Source organism: Lagopus leucura, unplaced genomic scaffold, assembly GCF_019238085.1.
Source record: "Lagopus leucura isolate 7727_CA_CO unplaced genomic scaffold, USGS_WTPT01 Super-Scaffold_760, whole genome shotgun sequence".
NCBI classification, from domain to species: domain Eukaryota; kingdom Metazoa; phylum Chordata; class Aves; order Galliformes; family Phasianidae; genus Lagopus; species Lagopus leucura.
In genome coordinates, this window is record NW_024962257.1 from 5650198 (window position 1) to 5672649 (window position 22452).

At 48.8% G+C, this 22452-nt stretch overlaps 1 protein-coding gene across 1 annotated transcript; it reads right to left on the bottom strand.

Annotated features, from left to right (window-relative positions):
• Positions 1-17696: 17696 nt before the first annotated feature.
• On the bottom strand, positions 17697-21791 carry SOX8 (SRY-box transcription factor 8). Its single transcript, XM_042864456.1, has 3 exons — positions 21039-21791; positions 19847-20085; positions 17697-19065 (listed from the first exon to the last, which is right to left on the bottom strand). Exons 1-3 carry the CDS (start codon positions 21479-21481, stop codon positions 18335-18337), a joined length of 1413 nt encoding a protein of 470 aa, XP_042720390.1. The 5' UTR covers positions 21482-21791; the 3' UTR covers positions 17697-18334.
• Between the last annotated feature and the right edge of the window lie 661 nt (positions 21792-22452).

Below are 22452 nucleotides of genomic sequence, written 5' to 3' on the forward strand. Positions count from 1 at the left end.
GTTTCCCTATCACCTCATATGAGCAAAAGTGCAGCAAAGGGAGCTCACCACAGTGATTGTTGCTGTCCTGATAAAGAGGAAAGGGTCCATGCTCTCCCACATGTCATGGTCCTCCCACCCCTTTCATTGTGAAAACAGCACTTTAAAAAGATGTTCCTCCTTGGTCTAAATACACCTTGTGCCTCTTGTAGCTGTGGCACTGAGGATCCGTTCCTCTCACCCACTGCCCTGAGGAAGTAAAAAGCATTGACATTCCAGATTTAAAGACGGGGAAAATGAGTCAAAGAGATCTCAAGTAACCTTCTCCAAGACACGTCAGGACAAGGTGTCTCCCCTCTAGCAGTCCCCAGGAAAGCACCGTGCCTGCAGAACCTACTCCAGGGAGCAGGGACAGCGTCAGGAATGCTTCACACCCCTTGTCCTCCTCATCTTCTTATTTTTTTTTTTTTTTTAATTTGGTATTATTAATCTCTGGGGTGACATAAATAACCTTGCTTGCCCCTTCCCTGCCTCCACCTCCCAGATCATTTACTGTGGATTAATATTTGCTAGCTCGTTTGCACAGTAGCCTGTAGATTTTCAGCCTCCTTGCTGGAATGATGTTGACTTGCAGAGAAATTACAGGGGCTTTGCCCTGGTACAAAGCAAACAGTGTGTGCTGTAATCAGACTCAACACCTCAGCAAATAATGAAAAGAGATATTATGTGGCTATAATTTCCACGCGGGATTAGGTGTTTGTCTTGTAAAGCATTCAGGTGCCGCTGGGTGTATAAATGAGTGTGTAATTATGGTCATCAGGTTAAACAGAGGGAGCAGGAATCCGACCTGGGCTTGGGCGTGCACAGATGGGCCTGGTGGTAGCTGTTAATTTGCAGCTATGAATGGCTCTTACAGGTCCCGATTATTTGAGTGACTCGGCTTCTATTTATGGGTCCCGAAAACAGAGCCTGACCCAAGGCTCACAGGGGTCCACAGGAGCCTTTCCTGCAGTTTGGTACTGAGTCCCCTTTGGAACAGCTTTTGCTCACCTGATTTTTTGTGTAAATCAAGAGTGCTTAAAGAGCTTCTTACACTGTTCCCAGACAGCATCTGGACCTCATCTGCCTATGAAAGCTTTTTGTTTGATGAAGAAGAAGCACTGGGGCAGGAAGAGTGCAGGGACAGCAGTGCTCTCGCTCTGGAGAAGTTTGGACAGTGATGGGATGGCAGCACATGCTACATTTCCTCCTGAAATTGTGCTTTGCTCCCTGAAGCTGGAATAGTAGCAACCCATCTACCCCAGATCAGCTGGGAGCTGACAGCTATCCCAGTAAATTCAGGTAAAGTAACCAAAGGACAACAAAGGGGTCTGAGAATGTTGGGCAAAAATGTACCCCCACAAGCAAAATGCAGGGTGGGAGCAGGATCAGCCTACAAAACCAATCAGGGTCCAGCATGGAATGACCAAAGTCCGGAAACTGAAATTGTATAAAGCACAGACTGGGAATAGATACTAGCAAGAAATGTTTGTTGCTTTTTAACACCCCATGAAATACTGATGGACTCATCCTCTCCAGATGGATACAGCACTCACTTTTGGGTTCATTACATAAAAAATCCAAGTTATCTCATGGCCCCAAAGGTGATCCAACTTAATTCCACACTTTAGCTCTACAAACCCAATGAACTTTCCCCCATATAGACTAAGCCTATCCATGCAAACCATTCCAGCGCTCCAGCTCCCAAGCCTTCCAGACAGCTGCTCTCCTCTAGTGCCCATGACTTGACTGGAGCTGTGGGGACAAGGATGACAGCCAGAAGGCTCTGGACAGCCTTGCAGGGAGAGGAGCAACTTTGCAAAGGAAGGAGAATTGCAGTCCTGCAGAGCCAGCCCAGATGCCAAAGTGGGACAGAACAGGCAGGAGGAGAATGCTGGTGGAGGAGGCTGGGCTGGTGTCTGGCAGAGAACAAGGCATCTGCCCAGGCTCTGGCACAGCTGCTAGAGACAAAGGGATGGTTTGCAGCCCCAGCAGCTGCCTGGAGCCATCTTGGCTGTCCAGCCCCATGGGTGGAGGCAGGAGAACAACACCTTCCATAGAAACCTCGGGGCCATGTTTTCCCCAAAACACCACCCTGTTACAGGGCTGTTCCTATGGAGAGCCCCATAAATACTCCAGGTCAGTGTCATCAAGGAGATAGGTCTACAGCCCCGCAGCATGCAAGAAAACAGCCTGGCCAAAATGTCTATGCTGCTCTCACGCCTTCCCCGAAATGGAGTCACGGCTTATTATAGCAAATGTTATTGCAGCAGAGAAAGAGGCTGCATCCAGGAGAAGGCAATATCCTGCCTGAAATGTTCAGGGACCTCTGCCATGTGCGCATTCTTCCACAGTGTAATTAGGGTGGCAGGCGCTGGCGACAAGCGCGCAGTCTGCTGAGGACAGGATTGGTTTTTTTCACTCTCTTTGCAGGAGATTCACCTCACATTGGGAGCACACTAGTTTATTGAACACAAAATGTTCCAGAGGAAATAATTAAAGTGGGGTGGAGTGACAAAGCGCTCCATTAATGTCACCTAAGAGAAAAAGGGCGTCCAGAAAGAAAGGATTCAGGAAAATTCTGATGGCCCCATATGCTCTCAGTGAGAAACAGGGACTTGAAGCAGATGCTCTCCTGGGGAAAGTCTGTAGCAAACTGATGGTTTCTGGGATCAGTGTGAATAAAATGTAGGTATTCCTAACACAGAGCACAGAGTGAGCTCGCACACCAGTGTGCAGCCCTGCAGTGTGCTGGGGGCAGCCAAGGGGATGGGAGAGGCCATGTCCCCTCCAGATACACTGGCACAGGGGAATCCACTGTGCTAAATGTTGCGTGGCAGGAGGGACAGAGAGACTTGTACGGGGGGTGGTGGCAGGGGTGATGTGTTAGCCTAGCTGCGAGTTTATCCAGCCATGGATGCAGATACTGGGGGAAGCTGCCTCAAATTTTCTGAATGTCACAAAATTGTTTTTAAGAGAAAAGACTTAGCATCTGACGTCACTGGAATATGATGAGGTTGGTGTTCTGACCAGTGCCTTCTTCATATTTCCTCCCATGTGAAGCCCCTGCTGCTTGGTGGGGATTGGGTTCAACCCTTTCCCAACAAAGACTCAAGAAGCATCTTGGAGGAAGCTGGAATTCATACATTCCGGCATTCATGAGATGGAGAGGAGTTCTGCTGATCTTCACACCTGTTGAGCTGGATTCACAGTGGGCAGTGATCTCACCCCCTGGGGTGCTCAGGGGGAAAGATACTGTTAGGTATGTGGCTGGTAAGTCAGGATACATGGTGCCCTGAAGTAATCAATAACATACCTAATAATAATTCACTATTTAAATTCACTTCATTAAGGGAAATGCAGTCCTTTAAACCAGTCTACATACCTATTAAGTCCATCTCCTTCGACTGAGAAGACTTAACAAGTTTAGGGGGAAAAATTAACTACTGAGTAGGCTTGTGTTTGCTGAGGATGTCTGGAAATAACTTCATTCATTCCATGATAGGTGGGTATATGGGGGAAATGTGTTACCCTGAGTACTGCCTTTGGGCTAAAGCATACACTTAATATTTAGCTTGTTGTTTTCCTGTCTCCTCTCTGGGGTGACTTGGTCCCTAGGGAGAAATTTCCACAGCTATTTTGGAGCCCAAGGATGTGATTCACTTGGAGAAACAGATGCAAACAGTAAGTGTCTGTCATGTCTGTCCCCAGGAAGTGGAGGAAATCTGTCACACTTAAAGCTCTGTGGTGGACACCTAAATGCACAGCAAGCTTCTCCCATGGGTGAATGGACACCACGGCCCTGGTGCCACTGCCGGCTGATGTCCCAACCTTCAGCCCCAGTTGAGAGCGGGTCTGGGGCCTTTGGCCCTCCAGGAGCTGCTCTGTCCCTGAGCTGCATCCCTTTTTCTTCTAGTTACAGCTGCCTGCCCCACAGAAAAACAGAACAAAATATGAAATATTTGTCCCAGATGAAAGGACTGTGCCTTGGCAGAGAACAGTCACCTCTCAGGCAGCACCCTTAGAGCCGGCTCTGTGCCCAGGCCGCAGTGCTGAGCAGGAAGCAGAGGGATACATATGTTACCATGGCCACACTGCCTTGGTCTGGGAGTCGGGCAGAGAACGCAGGCCTGGGGCAGGAGGGTAAAGGAGGGTTCTGCATCCCGCAGGTGGGAGCCCAGCCCTGCATCCTGCCCAGAGACCTGCCTGGCGGCCGCATGCACACACACAGCAGCAACACTTTCACACCACGGCTGCACGGGGCTCTCCTTCAGGAGGAGCCACAGAGATACCTGCAAGGCAACCGCAGCCTTTGGGCTCCACAGCCCAGCCTCCAGCTACTGCAGGCCTCTGGTGGCACGGCCACAAGCCTCAGACAGCAGCAGGCCTCGAGTGGCTGTGGCCTAAGGGTGGCAGTGGGCCTCAGGCGGCTGCGGCCTTTGGGCACCCACAGGCCTCATGTGCTCTACCACAGCCCCAGCCCAACCCAGAGTGGAGGGACCCAGGATGCTGCAGTGAGAGGAAGGAGCAGAAGTACAGGTAGTTTCATAGAGGCTGTGTGTGTAATTAATAGTAATTAATAGATAAAAAGTAGCCATCTAGCTTGCAGCAGATGCTGCTGCGTTTGCACAAGGAGGAACAGGATTTTAAAAGGTTGAAAAGGCAGAGCTTTAAGGGCCTCATCCTCCAAACTTTACACACAGATATCCCTTTGTGGGCCCAATAGCAAGCATTTATATCCACCAAGAGAGCTGTGAAACCATTCCCTCCTGCCTTGGTATAGCTCCAAGCAGCTTCTATATGGAGCGAATGATGCAAATCCATGCCCCTCACTTTTACTTCTCATCCACATGCCTCCTCCTGTACTGTGCCCACACTTCAGGCATGAGGACACAGCCAGTGCAAATAGGGAGCACTGCTCAGCTGAGTTGGGGATGGTGGGGGAGAGAAAGTGGGAGAGAATGAGGACAGTAACATGGGCAAGGATGTGGCACTGGTGCCTTCTCATCCAAGGAATGATCCAGCACCAGAGCCAGCAACATCAGCCTGTATTGTCTCTCCTCTGTAGGAATTGACACAATTTAGCTTTGTTAATCTTGAAGATGTAAATGAAAGCTATGAGGAAAACTGATTTCAGAAGATCCCTGAGTCTGACTAGAGCTGGAAGGGAGGCAGCAATCACTTCATCTCACCCATGCTCATGACTGAATGCTATCTCTATCATTCCTTCTCAGAGGAAAGAATAAGCAGATGCTCACAGTGGAGAAAAAGCCCCTTCGCATTAAAGAGCAGTCAGGCAACGAGGAAAGGCTCCAAGGGCTTCCACAGAACCAGCTGCACAGCTCTTGTTGCACTAGTAAAGGAACAGTGCACCTCCAGAGCTACAGAGCTGCAAACTGAGTGCCAAGGGCTGCAGGCAGCACCAAGAGGAGGAAGAGTTTTGCCCTACGTCCAGAGCCCAGAGCCCACACGTGGTCACCCACAGCCATCAGCAGGCACGAGCACATTCAGCAAACCTCCAGCCTGGATGATCGCACACAGTAATGACATTAATAAGAGTAATAAAACCCCACTCTAACTGTAATAGCAAAGCTGAAGTGTGGAAGAAAGTAAAAATTATGCAAATGAGGCTTATCAACTGATCAGAATAACAAGTGAACTTGATCTGTAAGGGGACAGCCTTCTTCAGTAATGAGGATTATTTACACACGATTTCCCTTGCAAATTCAGCTGTACGTTCCCAATAGCAGCAGCACAGGCGTTGCTCAAATGCTCAGCTATGTCTCTCTGAGGCTGGGCATTGCCTTCAATGCAGGGCCTGGGCAGCACAAGGGGTTGTGCCACACTCTCAGCTTTTTGCACTAAAACACTGGCCCTAGGTTGGGCACATCCTCCCATCACCCCAGGTTGTGTTGGGTGCCTCACAGACATCTCTATGGCTGTGCTGAGTGTATAAAGAAAAGAAAACCAGTCAGTGTCATCCACAGCCTCTGCTGAAGAGGGAGTTGGAAGACGCAGAAATGAGCTTATATTCTGGCAATTAACAGTGTTCATAGCTATTTTTCTCATCATTAGTGGACAGAGCATCTGCCCTGTATCACAGAGAAGCACTTGCCAATGACCCTGAAAGCCTGCACAGCAAGAACAGAGTCTCAGCAGGCTGGATGTCCCACTTCCTCAGCTCCGAGGGATCGTCTGTTACTGAATGCAGCTTCCAAGCAGTGTTCAGAGAGTTGTCTCTTGGAGCTATTTGGGTCATACCCATTGTTTCTGGGCCAGGACTATTCCCACATGCATGATCTATGTGTTCCAAAATATTAGTGTATTGGAAAGGTCCTATTCAATTTCATTCTGTGTTTTCCATACATTTATTAAAACAGTGGGCTGTGAAATTCTGTTATGGATTTCCCCCAGCACAATTTGTGTCTGAGATGCATCACCTGGAAAAGGCCAATCCAGCACAAACCTGCACAGGGGCATCCTTGCTGGGTGCTGACAGGAGCCTCTCACAGAGGTCCCTGTGCAATATATGGAGGAAAAAAAAAATCCCACAACTTTTTCTTTCTGATTATTCAATACAGGACACAAACATCATAAATAACTGGACTTTACTGACTCTGCAATAAGGATGTTTGTGGGATTCTCTGGAGCAATACCTCCCTTTTCCTCACGTACCCCAATTTGCAGCATCCTAGTGCTGGGCACTGCTCCACATGGCTTTTCCCAGGAAGAGTGAGTTTACTGTTTCCTCCAGTTATCCCTGGTTTGGAGACCTCTGCAGTCTTCTGCTCTCCCATGTAGATACCTGGAAGAGAGAGCAGACATACCGCAGACATTGTGCTCAGGCTGCCAAATTTGGATGGGACATCAGAGGAGTGCCCATCTCAAAGCTGTGTGTTACCTTCCCCGTGCAAGCACTTACAGCCCTCTTAGAGCAGAATTTCAAAGCGTCACCCATGGTTGTGATCTAGCACAGGGCTCCATGAGGCCCCAGGACAAGCCTGCACTGCCAGCAACACGGAGGGACCACCTCAGCCTTGGTGAGTATGTGGAAAAGTATGAGAAAAGGGGAACTCAATTATTAAGGCTATGTGCATATTTTGGGCAGAAGTCCAAGTCTGGCAGTCTCAGTGTGCTGAAACCCACCACACCCATACCCAACAATGCATATTCTTTTTGGCATACCAGGGGGCAGAGGGCAGCCACTCACATGCCTGTGCTAGCGCTTTGTTTCAGGACATCATGCTGTGGAATGGGGACATCCCAACACAAACATTGTCCCATTGTCCCTCTGCCCCAGTACTCCCACAGCCCAGAGCTGGTCTCCAAAGAGCAGATAGAGGAGGTGCTTTGGGGTTGTTTTTCCAGCCCTGAGGCCATCTGTGCTCTGGGAACTTGCCAAGCTCTGCACTGCTCACCCCAATAACCTACAGAAGGATTTGCACCATTGTTAAAAATGTAGGGGCTGGCGTACTACAGGATGTGATAGTTTGATTTTGGTGATGGTTTCTCCAGGAGTACTGTACTAAAGAGCTCAGTGCTTACTGAGCTTTGGGTGCTAAGTGTCCAGGAGAGCATCGACTCTCAGCCAGGATCCACTCTCATCATGCTTGTACAAAACTTAAGTAACATTCCTGGTGTCCCTAGAGATACTGCATGTTTGGAGACTCATAAATGAAAATAGGATTTGGCCTAAGATTTCTCCCAACAATCCTTTCTCATGCAAATATGCCCATTTTGCACACGCCTTGAATACCAAATTGGCACATGCTATGCTGCTCGGGCAGGCTCACACTTCCCGCATGTAACCCACAGCCTTATTGTTGGCCGGGCACGCGGCTTCCCCTGCCTGGGTGGGGAATGCTTGCTGTGAAATCGGGTTGCTGTTGCTGCACCACTTGCAGTAGCAGCCCATCAGACAGGACAGATGCTCCCATTCAGCCCTTGAGCTAAGAGAAGGAGAAGAAATGAAGATGCAACACGGAGCCTGGGAAGTCAATAAGGAGCTTTGCTCCATCTCCTGGTTGAAGGTGCTTGAGCATCACAGAATGGGGAGGGGATGGGTGGAAACTCGCAGCTTAGGTAAATGGCCATGAAGCAGAAGTGCAGAAGAGAAAGGCATATTTCTGCTCTGCCATCTGTAACCAAGGAGAGAGCCCTCATTCCCCAGTCCCTTCAGGTGCGGTGAGGGACCTGAGCTGGGGGAGTTCACTTTTGTCTGGCTCCGCGTCGCGCTGATCCCGCTGCAGCTGGGAGGGGATTTCCCGTCAGCTCCAACCCAGCTGCTTAAAAATACTCCTCCACTAAGTGAGCTAATATTTCATGAATAAATTGAAGTGGTCAAGTCCCATTTTGTGCAGAAAGCACGGTTCCCTGCCGATTAGCCTGCTTGGTACTTTTGGGGATATAAATAACTTCACAGGCTCATTCTCTGCGCCTTTCAAAATAAAAGCAACATTCAGTTATTTGATTTTTTTTTAATTTTATGCAAATGATCTTCTGTTCTGTGTTATTATGTAAACGAGCCAACTGAAATGGTAATGAGGGAACCCAGAAGTATGCATATATTAACTGCCGCTATGGAGCTTTACACCTACAGAAATGGCACTGAATTACATTTCTGAGGGAGGGACAGGTGTCCCGAGGGTGAAGATTTTATTCCAGAACTTGGTCTCTTCTGAAATCCCTGTATACGAGCATTTCCTGCTCAGGAGAATACTCAGGCATTCCATTCAGAGAGCGAGTTAGTGCTTCACTTCTCAATGGCTTATTGTCAGCGTGAGAAAGCACGGTGTGCTCAATGACCATCAGCCTCACAGCAGCACAGCACTCTGTGTCCTTCCTCATGTCCCTCCTCATGCTCCATTGAGACTAAATCAGACCTGAGCCTACCTGAGAACAGACAGCAGCCCACAGTGAGGGCAAAGCTGTAGGAATTTTTCTCTCTGTGTGCTCTACTGTAAAAGAAGAAGCTATGAGGAAATTGTCCCTATGTGCCCTACTCCAGGGCTTGGACGAAAAGAGCATTTCTGGGCTGGGGTGAGCTCATGGTGTGAGGTACAGATAGGATGATATGTCCTAAGAATAACTTCTTGCCTGCTAAAAGGAAAAGCAAAACCCCTTTCCAGAGGCAATGCAGACTCCAATGAAGTCCACAGCATAACTCATCCATGTGAGAGGAATAAAAATGTTTCTGCTCCCTAAAGAGCATCCTGCAGCCTGCTCAGCATCCCTCCCCTGCGGGGTGCTCCCATGCTCCCCCTGAGCTGCTGCATGGGACACGTCCCAGTCAAGAAAAACCCCACCAGAATAACAGGGTAAGCAGTATCTTCATTTTCTGCACTTCTCAAGAACATTTAAGGATTTCAACCAAGCTGAAAGCATTCATTTCTTACCCTCATCAAACACCCTGAGAGAGATGAATCTCAGCCCACAAGGGAACAGATGCCTCAAATCCTTCCTAATCCCTGTGTTTAGCAGCGATGTTTGAAGTGATTAGAGGCACAGTGAGCACCGTTCCTGTGCAGGTAGAGCAGATGTCGGACACAGAGGTGCACTAAGCTCTCAGTTGGAGATGGACTGCAGAAATTTTGGCCCAAATCCATCTCGGCACGTCTGATGTTGTGATTATTCAGCTCCAGACACAGAGGGCTGGACGTGTAGCATCACAACATGGTTTCACTTCTCTCATTTTGTGAATTCACCACTGCATCAGGAGCTGGAATGAAATCTGGAGCCCTGTCTTTGATTTCAGGGCAACAGGGATCTCCAAATCTGCAGCTTCTGTTAATAATTAAATGTGAACCAGCAAATAATTGATAATTTGTCATAGCAAAAACTACACCAAGTGCATAGGTCTGATCCAAAAGCCCATGAAAGGCTTCCGCTGAGCCGACTGGATTTTGGAACAAGCCTATAGTGGTAATAAAAATAAATCCCTGTAATTAGGCAAAAGGGAAAATCCAAAAGATGCCATTTGAGCCATTTAGGGCTCAAAACCTGCATCCTGGGGTTAGGTCCAGGTGGCCCCGGAACCAAGGTCATGGCCTTGTGAAATGGCAGTTCCCAGAGACTGGGGTGCCCTGAGCCTGGACAGGAATAGGAACCATCACCAGGTTTGGGATGCAGTGGCCCCAGCCCCCATCTCTGCCTGGTTTTCCCAGGGAAGTCTGATCTGCACCACGCCATCGATCCTTCCTCCCCACAGGCATTTGTACAACAGTCCTGGCTGGGATGCTTTGCCATCCAAGATGTAAATGTCATTTTGGGCAATGCTGCGGGCTTTTCTGCATTGTCTGCTTTCTCCAGAGTGTATTTTCCCAGAGATCTAGAAATTTATCACTTGGAAAGCACAGCCCAAACAGCAGGATTTATTGCTCAGAAACCAGGAAACCCTGACTTTTAAAGCATGTTTATAGTCCATTTTTCACGCTGGGATGAGACAAATGTCACCAACATCAGCGCCAGGAGCACACAGGGCCCCAACATGAAATCAGGACAAAATTGTGCCCACTGAGGACATTTTGGATTGGGAACTCAACTATACTCCCTGCTTTTAACGGACTCCTTTCATTCCAGAGAGAGGTCTTCAGGTGCAGATAATTACACTTCTGGCCATAACATTCCTGCAGCAAAAGTGCCTCATCCTCTATTGATGGCTGGAGGCTGGCAGAGAGGAAGGGCTGCTGTGTAAAAGCTGTTTTTTTCTGTGTTCTGAGGGGGGTTTTGTTCTCTTCTGCCTTGCAAACCTGCGTGTGTCTTTAGAGGATGCACTTTTAGACAGACCTTTGCTCTCCTCCAGTGCAGACATCTCTATCTTCCTTCCTACTCTAAAGCAAATCCGAACATCTATGTTTACTTAGGGCTGATTGTTTTAGCATTTTTTGGTGGGGTGTTCATATTCTCTGCATTTCCAGAAATAGAGCACAAACATCTACTATTCGGATGTTTTGTTAAGTTATTTTCATTACAAAAGAACAAACTTGCTTCCATCTGGGAATTTTGTTAAGTGTTTTAGATACATTTTTAAGTTCTCTGTATCCCATAACCAGACGTGGAGTTCAGCCAACTATTCCAGGGCTTGAACACATGGATCTTTGGGGATGTTCGGGATCTGGCTCTGAAACCTTCACCTGACTTCATTCTGATAGACGTCGCTCCAAGCTCCTCCTCCACAGATCTGATTTCTCCCAAATGTTGAGGATATCTGGATTCCGGCCCAAACCTTGTCCATGTGGGTTTGCTCATCAGGTTTGCTCAGCTCTATCCCCGTCTCCATCTGGTGACCAGCAGAGCTGCCCCTATCAGCAGAGAGCAGCTTTCCCCTCTGCCTCCCTCCCAGCCGCAGTGCAAATGGCAGAGATCGTTCCTCCACTTTCACAGTATTAAGAAGCAGAAACCTCAGGAGGAACATTACAATTTCCAGTGGAACAGGCTACCTTCCCACCTCTTCTTTTTTTTTTTTAATATTAGTTTTGTTTGACATGTACACCTTTACTTTCCCAAATGAAGATTGCTGCTAACTACCTCTTAAAATATTATTGCAGAAGGGCTGTATTCTACTGAGAATGGCATTTTTTGTAATAACCCCATTTTCCTTTTCACTTATTCTTACCTAAAAAGTTTCAGATTGCAGCTCATCCATCTCCCTGACACCCAAATCCTCTCTCACTTTTTCAAATATATATATATACATAGTTAACCCATTATTAACCCATTATACCCAGGAGAAAAAAGCATGAGAAGGGGCCAGGCCCTGAGCTGGATGAGGCACATCAGTGATTCTGCTCCTCTGTGCTTGGGAAGCAGTGGTTTATCCGTGCCAACCCATTGCAAGTATGAGAGGCACTCACTGCCTGAGAGCAGGATGCAGGGTGGGTGTGCATCTCTTTATCAAAGCATTGCCAATGCGGGACAAATCCTGAGGACAGGAAGGACCTTGCCAGAAGTGCAGTTATCCTCTGTGAGCTTCTGAGAGAGATTAAAAGAGTAATCTTCAATGTGTAAAAATGTCGAGGTTACATGAAGCTGACGGCTTTCAATTTTCATCAGGCTGCCATGAGTTCACTTTCAGGAAAAGCAGTGTCGTATCTTTGGTGAAGTTCCTTTCCTCCATGAAACTTTCAGCCAGCTGTGAACACAGCTGACACTCAACTGCTGAATATTTGCTAACCTCTTCTTAAAAAAAACAGCACATTCCTCATCAAAATCACACCTACCCGGTGTGCCTGGAAAGATTTTTTTATTCTTTCCCTCCCTTCTGTGTGTGTGGCTTTTATTACAACTCACAGGCAACTGCTTAACATCAACAACAAGAAGGAAACCTTGGCAGAAGCCGGCTCGAAGGAGCCGTATGTGGGATGGTTCTCTGTGTCCTTCCCAGGCAGCGATGGGCACCCAGTGCTGCAGCTGCACGAGGCTGCCCCGGCCGGCAGGAGCAGGAGGAACCCATTCCTTCCTCTCCTTTCTGCAAAGGGAGCTGCTTCTCTCAAGTCTAAATATTTACTGCCGTTTCTGGACACACACACACACAAAAATTAATAAAACTATCCGCGGAGCGAGATTTTGATTCCCAATTATTTTGCCTTTGCGAAGTTAAATGAAAAAAAAAAAAATCTCAACTTTGTTTGTGCATTCTTATTGCAAACACAATGCCAACAATGGCTAAATAGACAGCATAATAAATAGCACCACAATGCCGACATAAAGGCCTTTCTGGTACTGCATACAAAATATAAACTGTGCCATGCCATTATTATTCTGAAGCCCTTGCTGAAACAGTGCAGTTGAAATTCCACCCCCAATGTGCACCTAATCAGCCATTCAGAGCCCCTTAATGACTTGTCAGTTCTTTGCCCTGCCATTTTCTGTCCAATTAATTCTTTTATTGTGCACCGGATAAAGGAAGACAAAGGCCTTCCATGCAATAATGAATCATTAAAATTCAGCAGCTCCTCTCTTGTGCTCTTGGCTCCTCACCAGCAATTCAGGCTGTTTCGCATTCGTTATGTGTGTGGTGGTTAAAATTCACTCTACCTCAAACAAGACCTTTCAAAACGCTTAACCCTTTCCTGGGTGAAGGACTCCATCACTACGTGGTGAATTCAGACGCACAAAAAAAAAGAGGAGGAGGAGGAGGAGGAGGGAGAAGAGCGAGGGGAGGAGAAAGGCAGGCGGAGGTATTTTGGGTAAATGTTTTAATATCACGTCTCTGACAGTCACAATATTGCCTGCGTTCACATCTACAAACAAATACGGGGAAGGAACCGGTGCCAGCGCGGCCGGGAGACGCAGAGCAGGCGCTCCCCAACCTGTGCTGCAGCCCGGGCAGCCACCCGCGCTTTGCATCGCTTTCCCTAAACCAACACGGTCCCGGCAGCGGGTGGTGGGAAGCAGGAGGGGCACTCAGAGTTTGGATTAGGAGCGGCTTGTTTTTTCATTCCTAATTGGTTTAAGATAAACTGAAAGAAGGCGGCTTTTAGACCTCAATAAGTGTGTCCAACGGGCTTTTTGCACGGGCTTCACTAAATCAGGTCAAAACCAACACTCCAGTTAAGCCAGTGACACAGCGTGTCTGCTTGTGCCCGCAGCCATATGGGAACCTCTTGATGGGTCACCAGCAGCGCCCAGACACTCTTCCAAGCCCTGGTTGCAGCCACCTGAGCACCAAATCCTTCCTGGGCAGGACTCAGCGCCCCCAGGCTGCAGAAGATGCGGGTTCCTCAAGCTTTGTTAAAACTCCTTTTTTTTCAGCAGGTTACATGGTTTTGTTGGAAAGCATCGCCTTCCATTTCAATCCTCATGCAGCACAGCTCTGAAACAAAATGAATTTACTTTCCACTCAGACCATAGCTCTGGCTACAGTCCCACTGATGTGACCTGTGCTCACCCTTCACTCCTCAGCCCCACGATGGGAACCCAGAGTGGATGGGAACCCGGCTGCAGGGCGGCAGGAGGATGAAGCAAGCTGTCATCAGCACTGCTTGCTGTGGTTTGGGCTCTGGGGGATTATTTTCAGCTTCTGCTGACTCATCTGAGAAATGTCTTTCCCTCACCGAGCCTTGTGCTTGGCTGCTTGGTGCTGTCCCTAATTCCTGCCTCTAAGGGGCACGAGGGGTTCTCAAGGTGATGGCAGTCCAGCTCGGCTGGCAGTGGTGCAGCAGAAGGACCCAGGAGCCACTTGGTTCTCCTCAGCTCACACGGCACTATAAGCATCATCCAGTCACGTTCTTTAGTGTGCCATGTGGGGAACCCCGAAAAACCTCATGGAACCTCTGCAGAGCCTCCAAGGAAGAGTGGAGCCAGGAGTTATGCGGGAAAAGTCCTTGCTTCCACAGGACTCCACGGGAACGGGAGCTTGGAGCCTTTCTGCTGCTGAGTTCCTGCTTACGGATCGGCCTGCAGGCTTAAAAGAACCCGATATCAATTGGAGCTGAACTGAGCCTCTCAAAGGCTGAAAGCAGGGAAATGCTGGAGCATCCCTCAGGAACTGATTCATCCTCATCCTCGGCTCTTCCATCCCTTTCCTGCTTCCAAAATCTCCCCAGCTTTTCACTGCAGCTGGGCTCAGCCCTCCCCACGGAATAAAAAAGGGGAAAAACAAACCCCTAAGAGCTCCTCTTGTTCTTGCAAGAGCTGTGGGCTGCAGCCGGGGAGTGCAAGGAGTGCGATGGCCTCACATGAGGTTTATTAAAGCTGAGCACTGCCAGGGGGACACCATATAAGAATTTCTTTGCCATAAGTCGAATAACTAACTGTAAAAAAAGTGTAACAAAAATGTATATAACTCCAGGAAAAATTACAACAAGGAGGATGGGAAGGGACTTTTTCCTCCATATAGAAGCAATGTGGATATGGGCTATAAAATTAATTTCCTCTTCCTTACTAAACAGCACCTTCCGAGCAATCCAGATAAATAGCAACAATTATAACTCCCTGCATCAAAATAGAAGAGGAACTATTATCACTTGTATATTCCTGTAATTATCTTGAGAACCCTTTTTTGTTGACAGCCGGGGGTCAAAAGCCAGCCTTGGTTTCACCTGATCTCATTGACTTGTGCAGAGACATTCCAGATCCGCGCCAGCACAGAGCCACCAGCCCAGGCTGGGAGCACACAATGCAGCCATTCACATCGGGAATTCAGCTCGGGGAAAATCACGTCTCGTTCTGCGGGCTTCATCCACACAGCACATGGGAAAAAGGAACAATGCATGAGAACGCATTTGTACAAACAGCAAAGATTTCAAAGCAAAATGCTCTTCTCCGTATATAACTTGTACCACAGATCAGTGTTCTTGGAGATGTGAGTGCAAAACTAAGCATGGGAAATGAACATCGGGAGATTTCCAGCACGCTCTGAAGTCAGAGTCACTGAGACTGCTCAGGGCAAGGAGCTTTCCCTGCCCGTCACCTCTGTGAGCATCCATCTGGTAACGTCTTTGAGTTTTACTCCATAGGTTTGCAGTGGGTGTCAGCCAACAATTTTCAGCGTCGGTATTTTGAGTGATGTGCACTGCTACCCAACGCAGATATTTTGACTCTGCCTCAGAGTTATGCAGACATCAGTGAAGTCACTGTGAGCTCTGCTATTAAACATCAAGGGGGCTGTAAAGATAAGCACTTATGTTCCCATCTCTCTCTTTTTTCCTTCCCCAAGCATGGCACTTCGGAATGGAAGTCCCGCAACAACGCACAGAGCAGGCAAAGCCAAAAGGCATCAATTTTTCTCACACAAACTAGACTGAGACGTGAAGCTTACATTGCAACTGGAGGGGGGATAAAGGAGAAAAGAAAGTCTGCTCTGAAAGTTACTCTGCAGCTTTGGCTTACGGTGTAATAAAGTCATTTTGCCAGAAGTTTTGTAAATGAGCACAGAGAAAATGGTGTCCAGTTACAGACACTCTGGCACGATAGGTCTTGGCGAGGCTGCAAGCAGATTTGCTGTGGGACTCTGTTGTTCAGACTTCGTCAATGTTCTTAAGCTTCATTAATTGTCATCACATTTATTATCCTCATGCTCAAACATTTTCCACAGCACTGCAGCACAACCAGGCCCAGTGTGTGCTTCTCTGCACTTCTAATCTCAGCCTCTTCCTCCCAGTTTGGGCCAAGCCTGGGAACTTCGCACCCGTTTGTCTGAACCGCTGAAAACAAACTACAACGTCATCTATATAACCAAAAAAAGTCACAGATGTAACTATTCTAATGGCTGGATTAAAAAAAAAAACCATGTGTAATGTATAATTTTGTTGCTATCGTAATTAAGAGGTATTTACACGGGTTCACTAACCAGAAAACAGAATCTGTTACTGTAAAATTCCTACGTGCTGCGCAGAACAGAATGAACTCGGGCTCAAACCATGCAGTCTGACCTTGCAAAGCCTTTCTCACGTGAGCAGTCTCAACAAAATCCTATGAAATCCTTGGGATTACTTGCATGGAAATACACTCCTTGAGGAAGTATAAAAAAATAAAGGCAATCTTGCAGTAAGGCACAGTTTAAACACAGGGAAAGGGAGCAACAAGGAGAAAACAAAACAAGATAAAAAGGAAACAGCGGAACAGAAAACCTCGGTCAACGTTTTATTCTGAATAGCCTCTTTCAGAAATATTCCAAGTTCCACAGCAATGGGCTCAAGGAGAAAGAAAACATAACACAGAGTTGATAAAAAGCCACTTTTAATTTTATCAAATTGATCTGTACAAAAGTTAGCATTGCTTAGTCAGAAGCTAGTGAAGAGAACAGATAAGTAACAGCCAAAGTCTTTCAAACTTTATACAGAAAAATAGATTGCATAAAAACGAGTTTTCTGTATTTTTCCCCCACCCCCACGTTCCCAAAAGGAAATATGCAAAAAATATTTTTAGAAAAAGAGTAGGAAACGTAGAAAAGGTAAAAAGATGATAACGTCTGAAACATGTTTTTAGATTTACAAAGTTTTTAAAGGCACAAGTTATCATAAAATAGATGGTTATTATATGCTCAGCATACAATGGAAGAAGTAGAAATATATCAATGAAATATTAGTCTAAAACTAAGTACCTAAACATTTTTTTTAGTGGAGAAGATTTTAGTTTCACAGCTTGATGGATGATACCTGGTCCCTAGAAGCCAAAAAAATTAAAAAAAAAAAAAATAAAAAAAAAATTAAAAAAATCAAAGCAGAAGTTGATAATTCCTCATTAAATTACACCTTCCTATAAAGTAGTCCTGGTTCTGAAAGCGTACAACTATTTGCAATGCCTTCAATCCAATGTTAGAGCCTGAAAGCAGGTAGGCAGGAAAACACGGCGCTGTCTGCTGCCGGCCGGGCGTGTGAGCCTCCGAATTTAGGGAGCAGCTTCTGCAGCACCCCTGAGCACTGCGCTGCCCGTGCTGCAGCTCCCAGTGGAGCTCCCTGCTCATGACCAGGTCTGTGCGAGGCTGCAGCCTTCAGCCTCCCTCGAGCGGTTCAAAACAAAAAGAACCCGAAAACCAAAGAGTATCTACAGACTCATAACACCATTTTATTGTATCATCTCCACTATTTTGATGCTCCCTCCCCACCCCATCTTTAAAAATCTTTTAAAATTCTACTTTTTTTTTTTTTCTGCACAAAATTACTTCATTAATTAAAAGACAAAATAATACAGAACATAAATACATATTTAACAGATTAAAAAAAAAAAAACACTTTAAGCTTCAAAAAAAAAAAAAAAAAAAAAAAACCAAAACAAAATGTTAATTACAGCCAAACCTTGCTTAGAAGAACTCTCGACTACAAAACAAACACTTCAGACATGTAATTGGTTGGTCCCACCACACTCGCTTGTTCCCACAAGATTGTTATGCAGAATCGCTGGGGTTTCGCTTTCCGTACGCCTTGGTCCGGGTGAGTTCTTGCCCTCAAGGTTGGTCCGTCTCCCACATTGCAATAGACCCTGAAAGTCTCCAACGTCTCTTCCTTTCTCCCCCCACCTCCCCCCCACCCCATTTTGCACTTGTCAGCTTCCACAATGAGCAAGTTCAGTCCTCACAGAGGAGTCGAATGGTTTTGTCCTTCATTTATTCAAAAGGAATCACCAGTCCTTTTCAGTATTTCTTTTTTAACTCTTCTTTTTTTTTTTTTAATTTTTAATTTTATTAATTAAAGAAAAATAGAGCTCTGTCCTTTTGGAGAGTTTCAAAGCAAGGGGACACCCAGTCGCAACGAGCAGAGTTCCCAGCGGCTCAGGAGGCACTTGGGAAACAATCGTGGCACTCCACGTTCTTCCTCTTCGTTCCTTCATTAGTGCATACGTCGGGGAAGCCCTGGGGGGGCTCCACGCATCCTTTTTAAGGCCTTGTCAGGGTTGTGTAGACCGGCTGGTCCCAGTTAGCAGTGGGGCTGTGGGCCGGCGGGATGGACAAGCCGTTGAGGATGGGCGTCGCGTAGGGACGCCGTGAGGAGTGGAAGTAGGGGTACTGATAGATGCTGGAGGGGTAACCGGGATAGGGGTTGTAGTAGTTGGAGCTCTGCAGGTCCGTGTAGTCGCACTGGGAGCTGGAGAAGGAGGCGGCAGCTGTGGCGGTGGAAGCGGTGGTGGCACAGGCCTGGGTGCTGTAGGAACCGTAGTCGGAATGTGCAGGGGAGCCGTGGGACTGGTCGCTGTAGTGACTGGGGCTCAGCTGCTCCGTTTTGATGTGCGGCCTTTGCTGGCCCGAATCAGCCGACGATGGCGATGCCGAGGCCGGGCTCTTGTGAGTCCACACCTGGCCAGCCCCACTGGCGCCTGCTGCCGAGTGGGAGTAAGACGTGCTGTAGGAGCCAGCACTGGGGCCGTGGTCAGCCGGCATGGCGGTATGGCCATTGAGCGGCAGGTACTGGTCAAACTCGTGCACATCGAAGGTCTCCATGTTGTTGATGACCTCGCTGCTCAGCTCTGAGATGTCCACGTTGCTGAAGTCAATGTTCTGGCGGCCGCTTTCCACGAGGCGGCGGCCCTCGTGCTTCAGCTCTTGCTTGCTGCCGTGGTGCAGGTCGGTTTTAGGGGTTGTGGGTGGCGTGGGTGGCCCATGGGGCTGGCCTGTGGACAAAGGGACAGGAAAGTTTTAAGGAGAGCAACCACAAAACATCTCTCAAGGAAGCCGAGAACCACATGTTTCTCCCTGTCCATAATGCAAAAGGAGAAGGGGCAACTTTAAAATAGAGCCCCGTGTTGGAGGTGGCTGATGTTTCCCCTCACTCCCCATTATTTCTTCAAGTTAGGATACAATGCTCACAGAGCCAACAGTTCATAGCAAGAAGCACAACCCAATGAGTGCTGCATCCCTGCAGGGTCACCCTCACAGCAGAAGGACCCCTCTACACAGATGGCCTGAGGCCAGCGTGGCTCCCCCAGAGCAGAGATGCTGTCCCAGCCAGGCTGGGCAAGAGCGCAGACACGCCTGCAGCCGCAGGACGTTCGCAATCCTCCTGGAATCTGTCAACACGTACCCTGTGCCAATTCACAGCACTGCGAGAAATGGGGAGCTTCAGGGGGCGCCGCTCCCCCAGGCACCCTTCAGGTGACCAATGCATTATTAACCCGTACTGTCACAATTAGTTCCCCTCTCTAGACACAAAATCTGAGTCATTTTTTGCACTTCAGGCATTTCCAGTTGCATTTAGTAACTAAATGCATGGCCACACTCACAACCTGATACAAAAACCACAGCTCTTAGAGCAACGGCTCTGCTTTTGGATGCCCCTCAGTCCCACACTGCACAGGCTCTGAGCATGCAGACGGGCTTGTGCCCACTGGCAGGTTCAAGTCACAAAGCAACACCTCCACAACAAGCAGTTCTCAGCCCCCCAGGACCCTTTACCTGTGTGCTCGCCATGGTGGTGGCCATCAGCCATGCCCCCCAGCCCGCTGTCAGCCTTGTAGATCTGGGTGCCGGCGTGGTGGCTGAGCTCAGCCCCGGAGTCAGAGTCGCTCTGCCCAGCTTTCACGCTTTTCCTCCTCCGGGGCTGGTATTTATAATCCGGGTGATCCTTTTTGTGCTGGACCCTGAGCCGCTCAGCTTCTTCCACAAAGGGACGTTTCTCATTTTCACTTAACAAACTGGTTTGAGATTGATTTTTTTTTTTTTTTTTTAAATAAGGAAGAAAAAGAAAATTCCAAAATTAATGTCTTTTCCTTATAAGTGTTCAGTTTATTTTCTGACTCACATCTGCACTGCAATGACCAAAGAGTTCAATACAAATTTGCCGTAGCAGCAAAAAAACAAAACCCTACTGCAAAAATCTGTTAAAATACCAGTTATAGAGGCAGAAAAAAGCACATCCTTACCGATATTGAAAATCAGACAAAATACCCCCCCATCCCATTTAAAAATGCCACTTTTCATCCCTTTGCCAAATATAATTCCCACAGTCACCCTACAAATGCCACCCCACCACCACGACCCGCAGTGCTGCCCACGTCCAGCTTTGTGTGGGGCTCACAAAGAACTCCCAAAGGCAAAGCAATGGGATCCTTTCTCTTAAATCTTCCCCAGGCCCCAACCTTGCTTTGTACACTGCCGAGGAGCCCAAACAGGCAGCGGCAGTGCGGGTTTGGTGCAGCTGCAGCACACGGCCCAGCAAGAAAAGTTTGCATCAGTTGTGGTAATGGTGCTCATAGCGAGGGAAGTAAGAAAGCAGAGCGAAATTATAGCTAAAAATCGGCTTGTCTAGTTTTACAGATTGTTAGGCAGCAAGCGAGCCAGCCAGCAAAAAAAAAAAAAAAAAATACATGAGAAAACGACATTGTAAAAGAAGCAGTAAGAAAATAAGCAGCATTTCTCGGGGATGTAGGAAGCACTGGAAAGAACAGGAACGAGCAAGGGCTGAAGAGTCCGAAGCGCTCTGAGAACCGCTCCACGGGCAAAGACGGACACAGGGAAAAAGAAGTTAAAGAAAGGGAAAATGTTAAAGAGAAAGAGAAAAAACAGCATGAAAGAAGCGGTGAGAGAGATGCGAAGCTGCGCGAACGGCAGCGAAGCCCCCGGAACGTCCCCGGCGGCGCGGACTCACCGCCAGAGCTTGCCCAGCGTCTTGCTGAGCTCGGCGTTGTGCAGGTGCGGGTATTGGTCGGCCAGCTTCCTGCGGGCGGCCTGCGCCCACACCATGAAGGCGTTCATGGGCCGCTTGACGTGCGGCTTCGCCTTGAGCGACCCGTTGCCGCGCACGGGCATAGGCACCAAGCTCCAGTCGTAGCCCTTCAGCACCTGCGAGACGGCGTCGCGGATGCAGGCGGGGAAGCGCTCGTCCACCTCGGCCGCATCCACCTTAGCGCCCAGCGGGGCGGCACCGGGAGGGCGCGGGGCGGGCGCGGGCGCGCAGCCCAGGCCCTCGGAGCCGGCGGGGGATAGCGGGGAGTCGGAGTCCGAGTCCACGTGGGACATGGAGCTGGTGGTGCCCGCGGGGCTGCACGGAGCCTCCAGCGCCTTGTCGTGCTCCTCGGTCATGTTGAGCATTTGGTGGCCGCGAGCGGGGCGGGATGGGGAAGAGGACGGGGGAGGCGAAAAGGGGGCGCGGGGCTGAGCCGCCCCGAGAAGAGCAGCGGTGCCGTGCAGCCCTCCGCAGGCTCCCAGAAGGCGAGGAAAAAAACCAAAACACAAATAAAAATACAAAAACTGTGCAGAATACAATTTCAAGAAAAGGAAAAAGGCACAAAGGCAGCAAAATCAGCCAAAAAAGAAAAAAAAAAAAACAAAAAAAAAAACACTCAAACTCTCGCTCCGCAGACCCGGCGCCCCGCACTGCTCTCTTCGTCCGCTGCCGCGCTCCACGTCCAGTGCAAAACGCGGCCCCCGGCAACGGGCGCCTTTAAGGCGCGGGAGTGAGGCTCCGCCCCCAGCGCCGCTCCCGATTGGCGGAGAGGGCGGGGCTCATTTCCATACGGGGCGGTGCGTGCGGTGCGGGGCAGTGCTGCTCTCGCGCCGCGTTCCCGCCCGGAGTCTCCGCTGCCTCTCGGGGCGGTTCGGTTCGCCGCTCCGTTCTTTGCGCTGCGCGGCTGTAAGGCGCCGTAGACGCTCCGCTGTGCGGTACCGCTGGGGCTGATGGGGATTCCCGGTGTCGGGGCTGTGATTAGGCCCCGGCTGTGCGCAAAGGTCCTTTTATTCTGGGGGTAACGGGGTCTCGGTGCGGTTGGGGTGCACTGAATTTTTGCTCCCTGCCCTGTTCTGTAGCTGTTCGGTCGGTGGTTACCAGGAGAGGAACGCGGTGCTCCGTGCGTCCCGAGCCGCCCGGTGCCGCCCCGCTCCTCCCGCAGCCTCTGGGCCGAGTTCAGCGCGAGCGCTGCTTCCCCAGAACTCATTGGGAGCATTTGATTCTAATTAGCCGCGGAATCCAGCCCTGTAATTGGGGCTGGAAGAAAGCAGTGCTTCGAATTCCGGCTTTATTCCTTCCTCAGCTTCTCTTTCCCTCTGGAAAAGTAGGATCAAGT

Bases quoted from the DNA above. Each gene is read 5' to 3' on its own strand.
- SOX8 (XM_042864456.1), bottom strand. From the start codon at position 21,481: ATGCTCAACATGACCGAGGAGCACGACAAGGCGCTGGAGGCTCCGTGC. The intron at 20,086-21,038 runs GTGAGTCCGCGC...ATCTCAAACCAG, and splicing joins ACGCTGGGCAAGCTCTGGCG to TTTGTTAAGTGAAAATGAGA. The intron at 19,066-19,846 runs GTAAAGGGTCCT...CTTTGTCCACAG, and splicing joins CCACCATGGCGAGCACACAG to GCCAGCCCCATGGGCCACCC.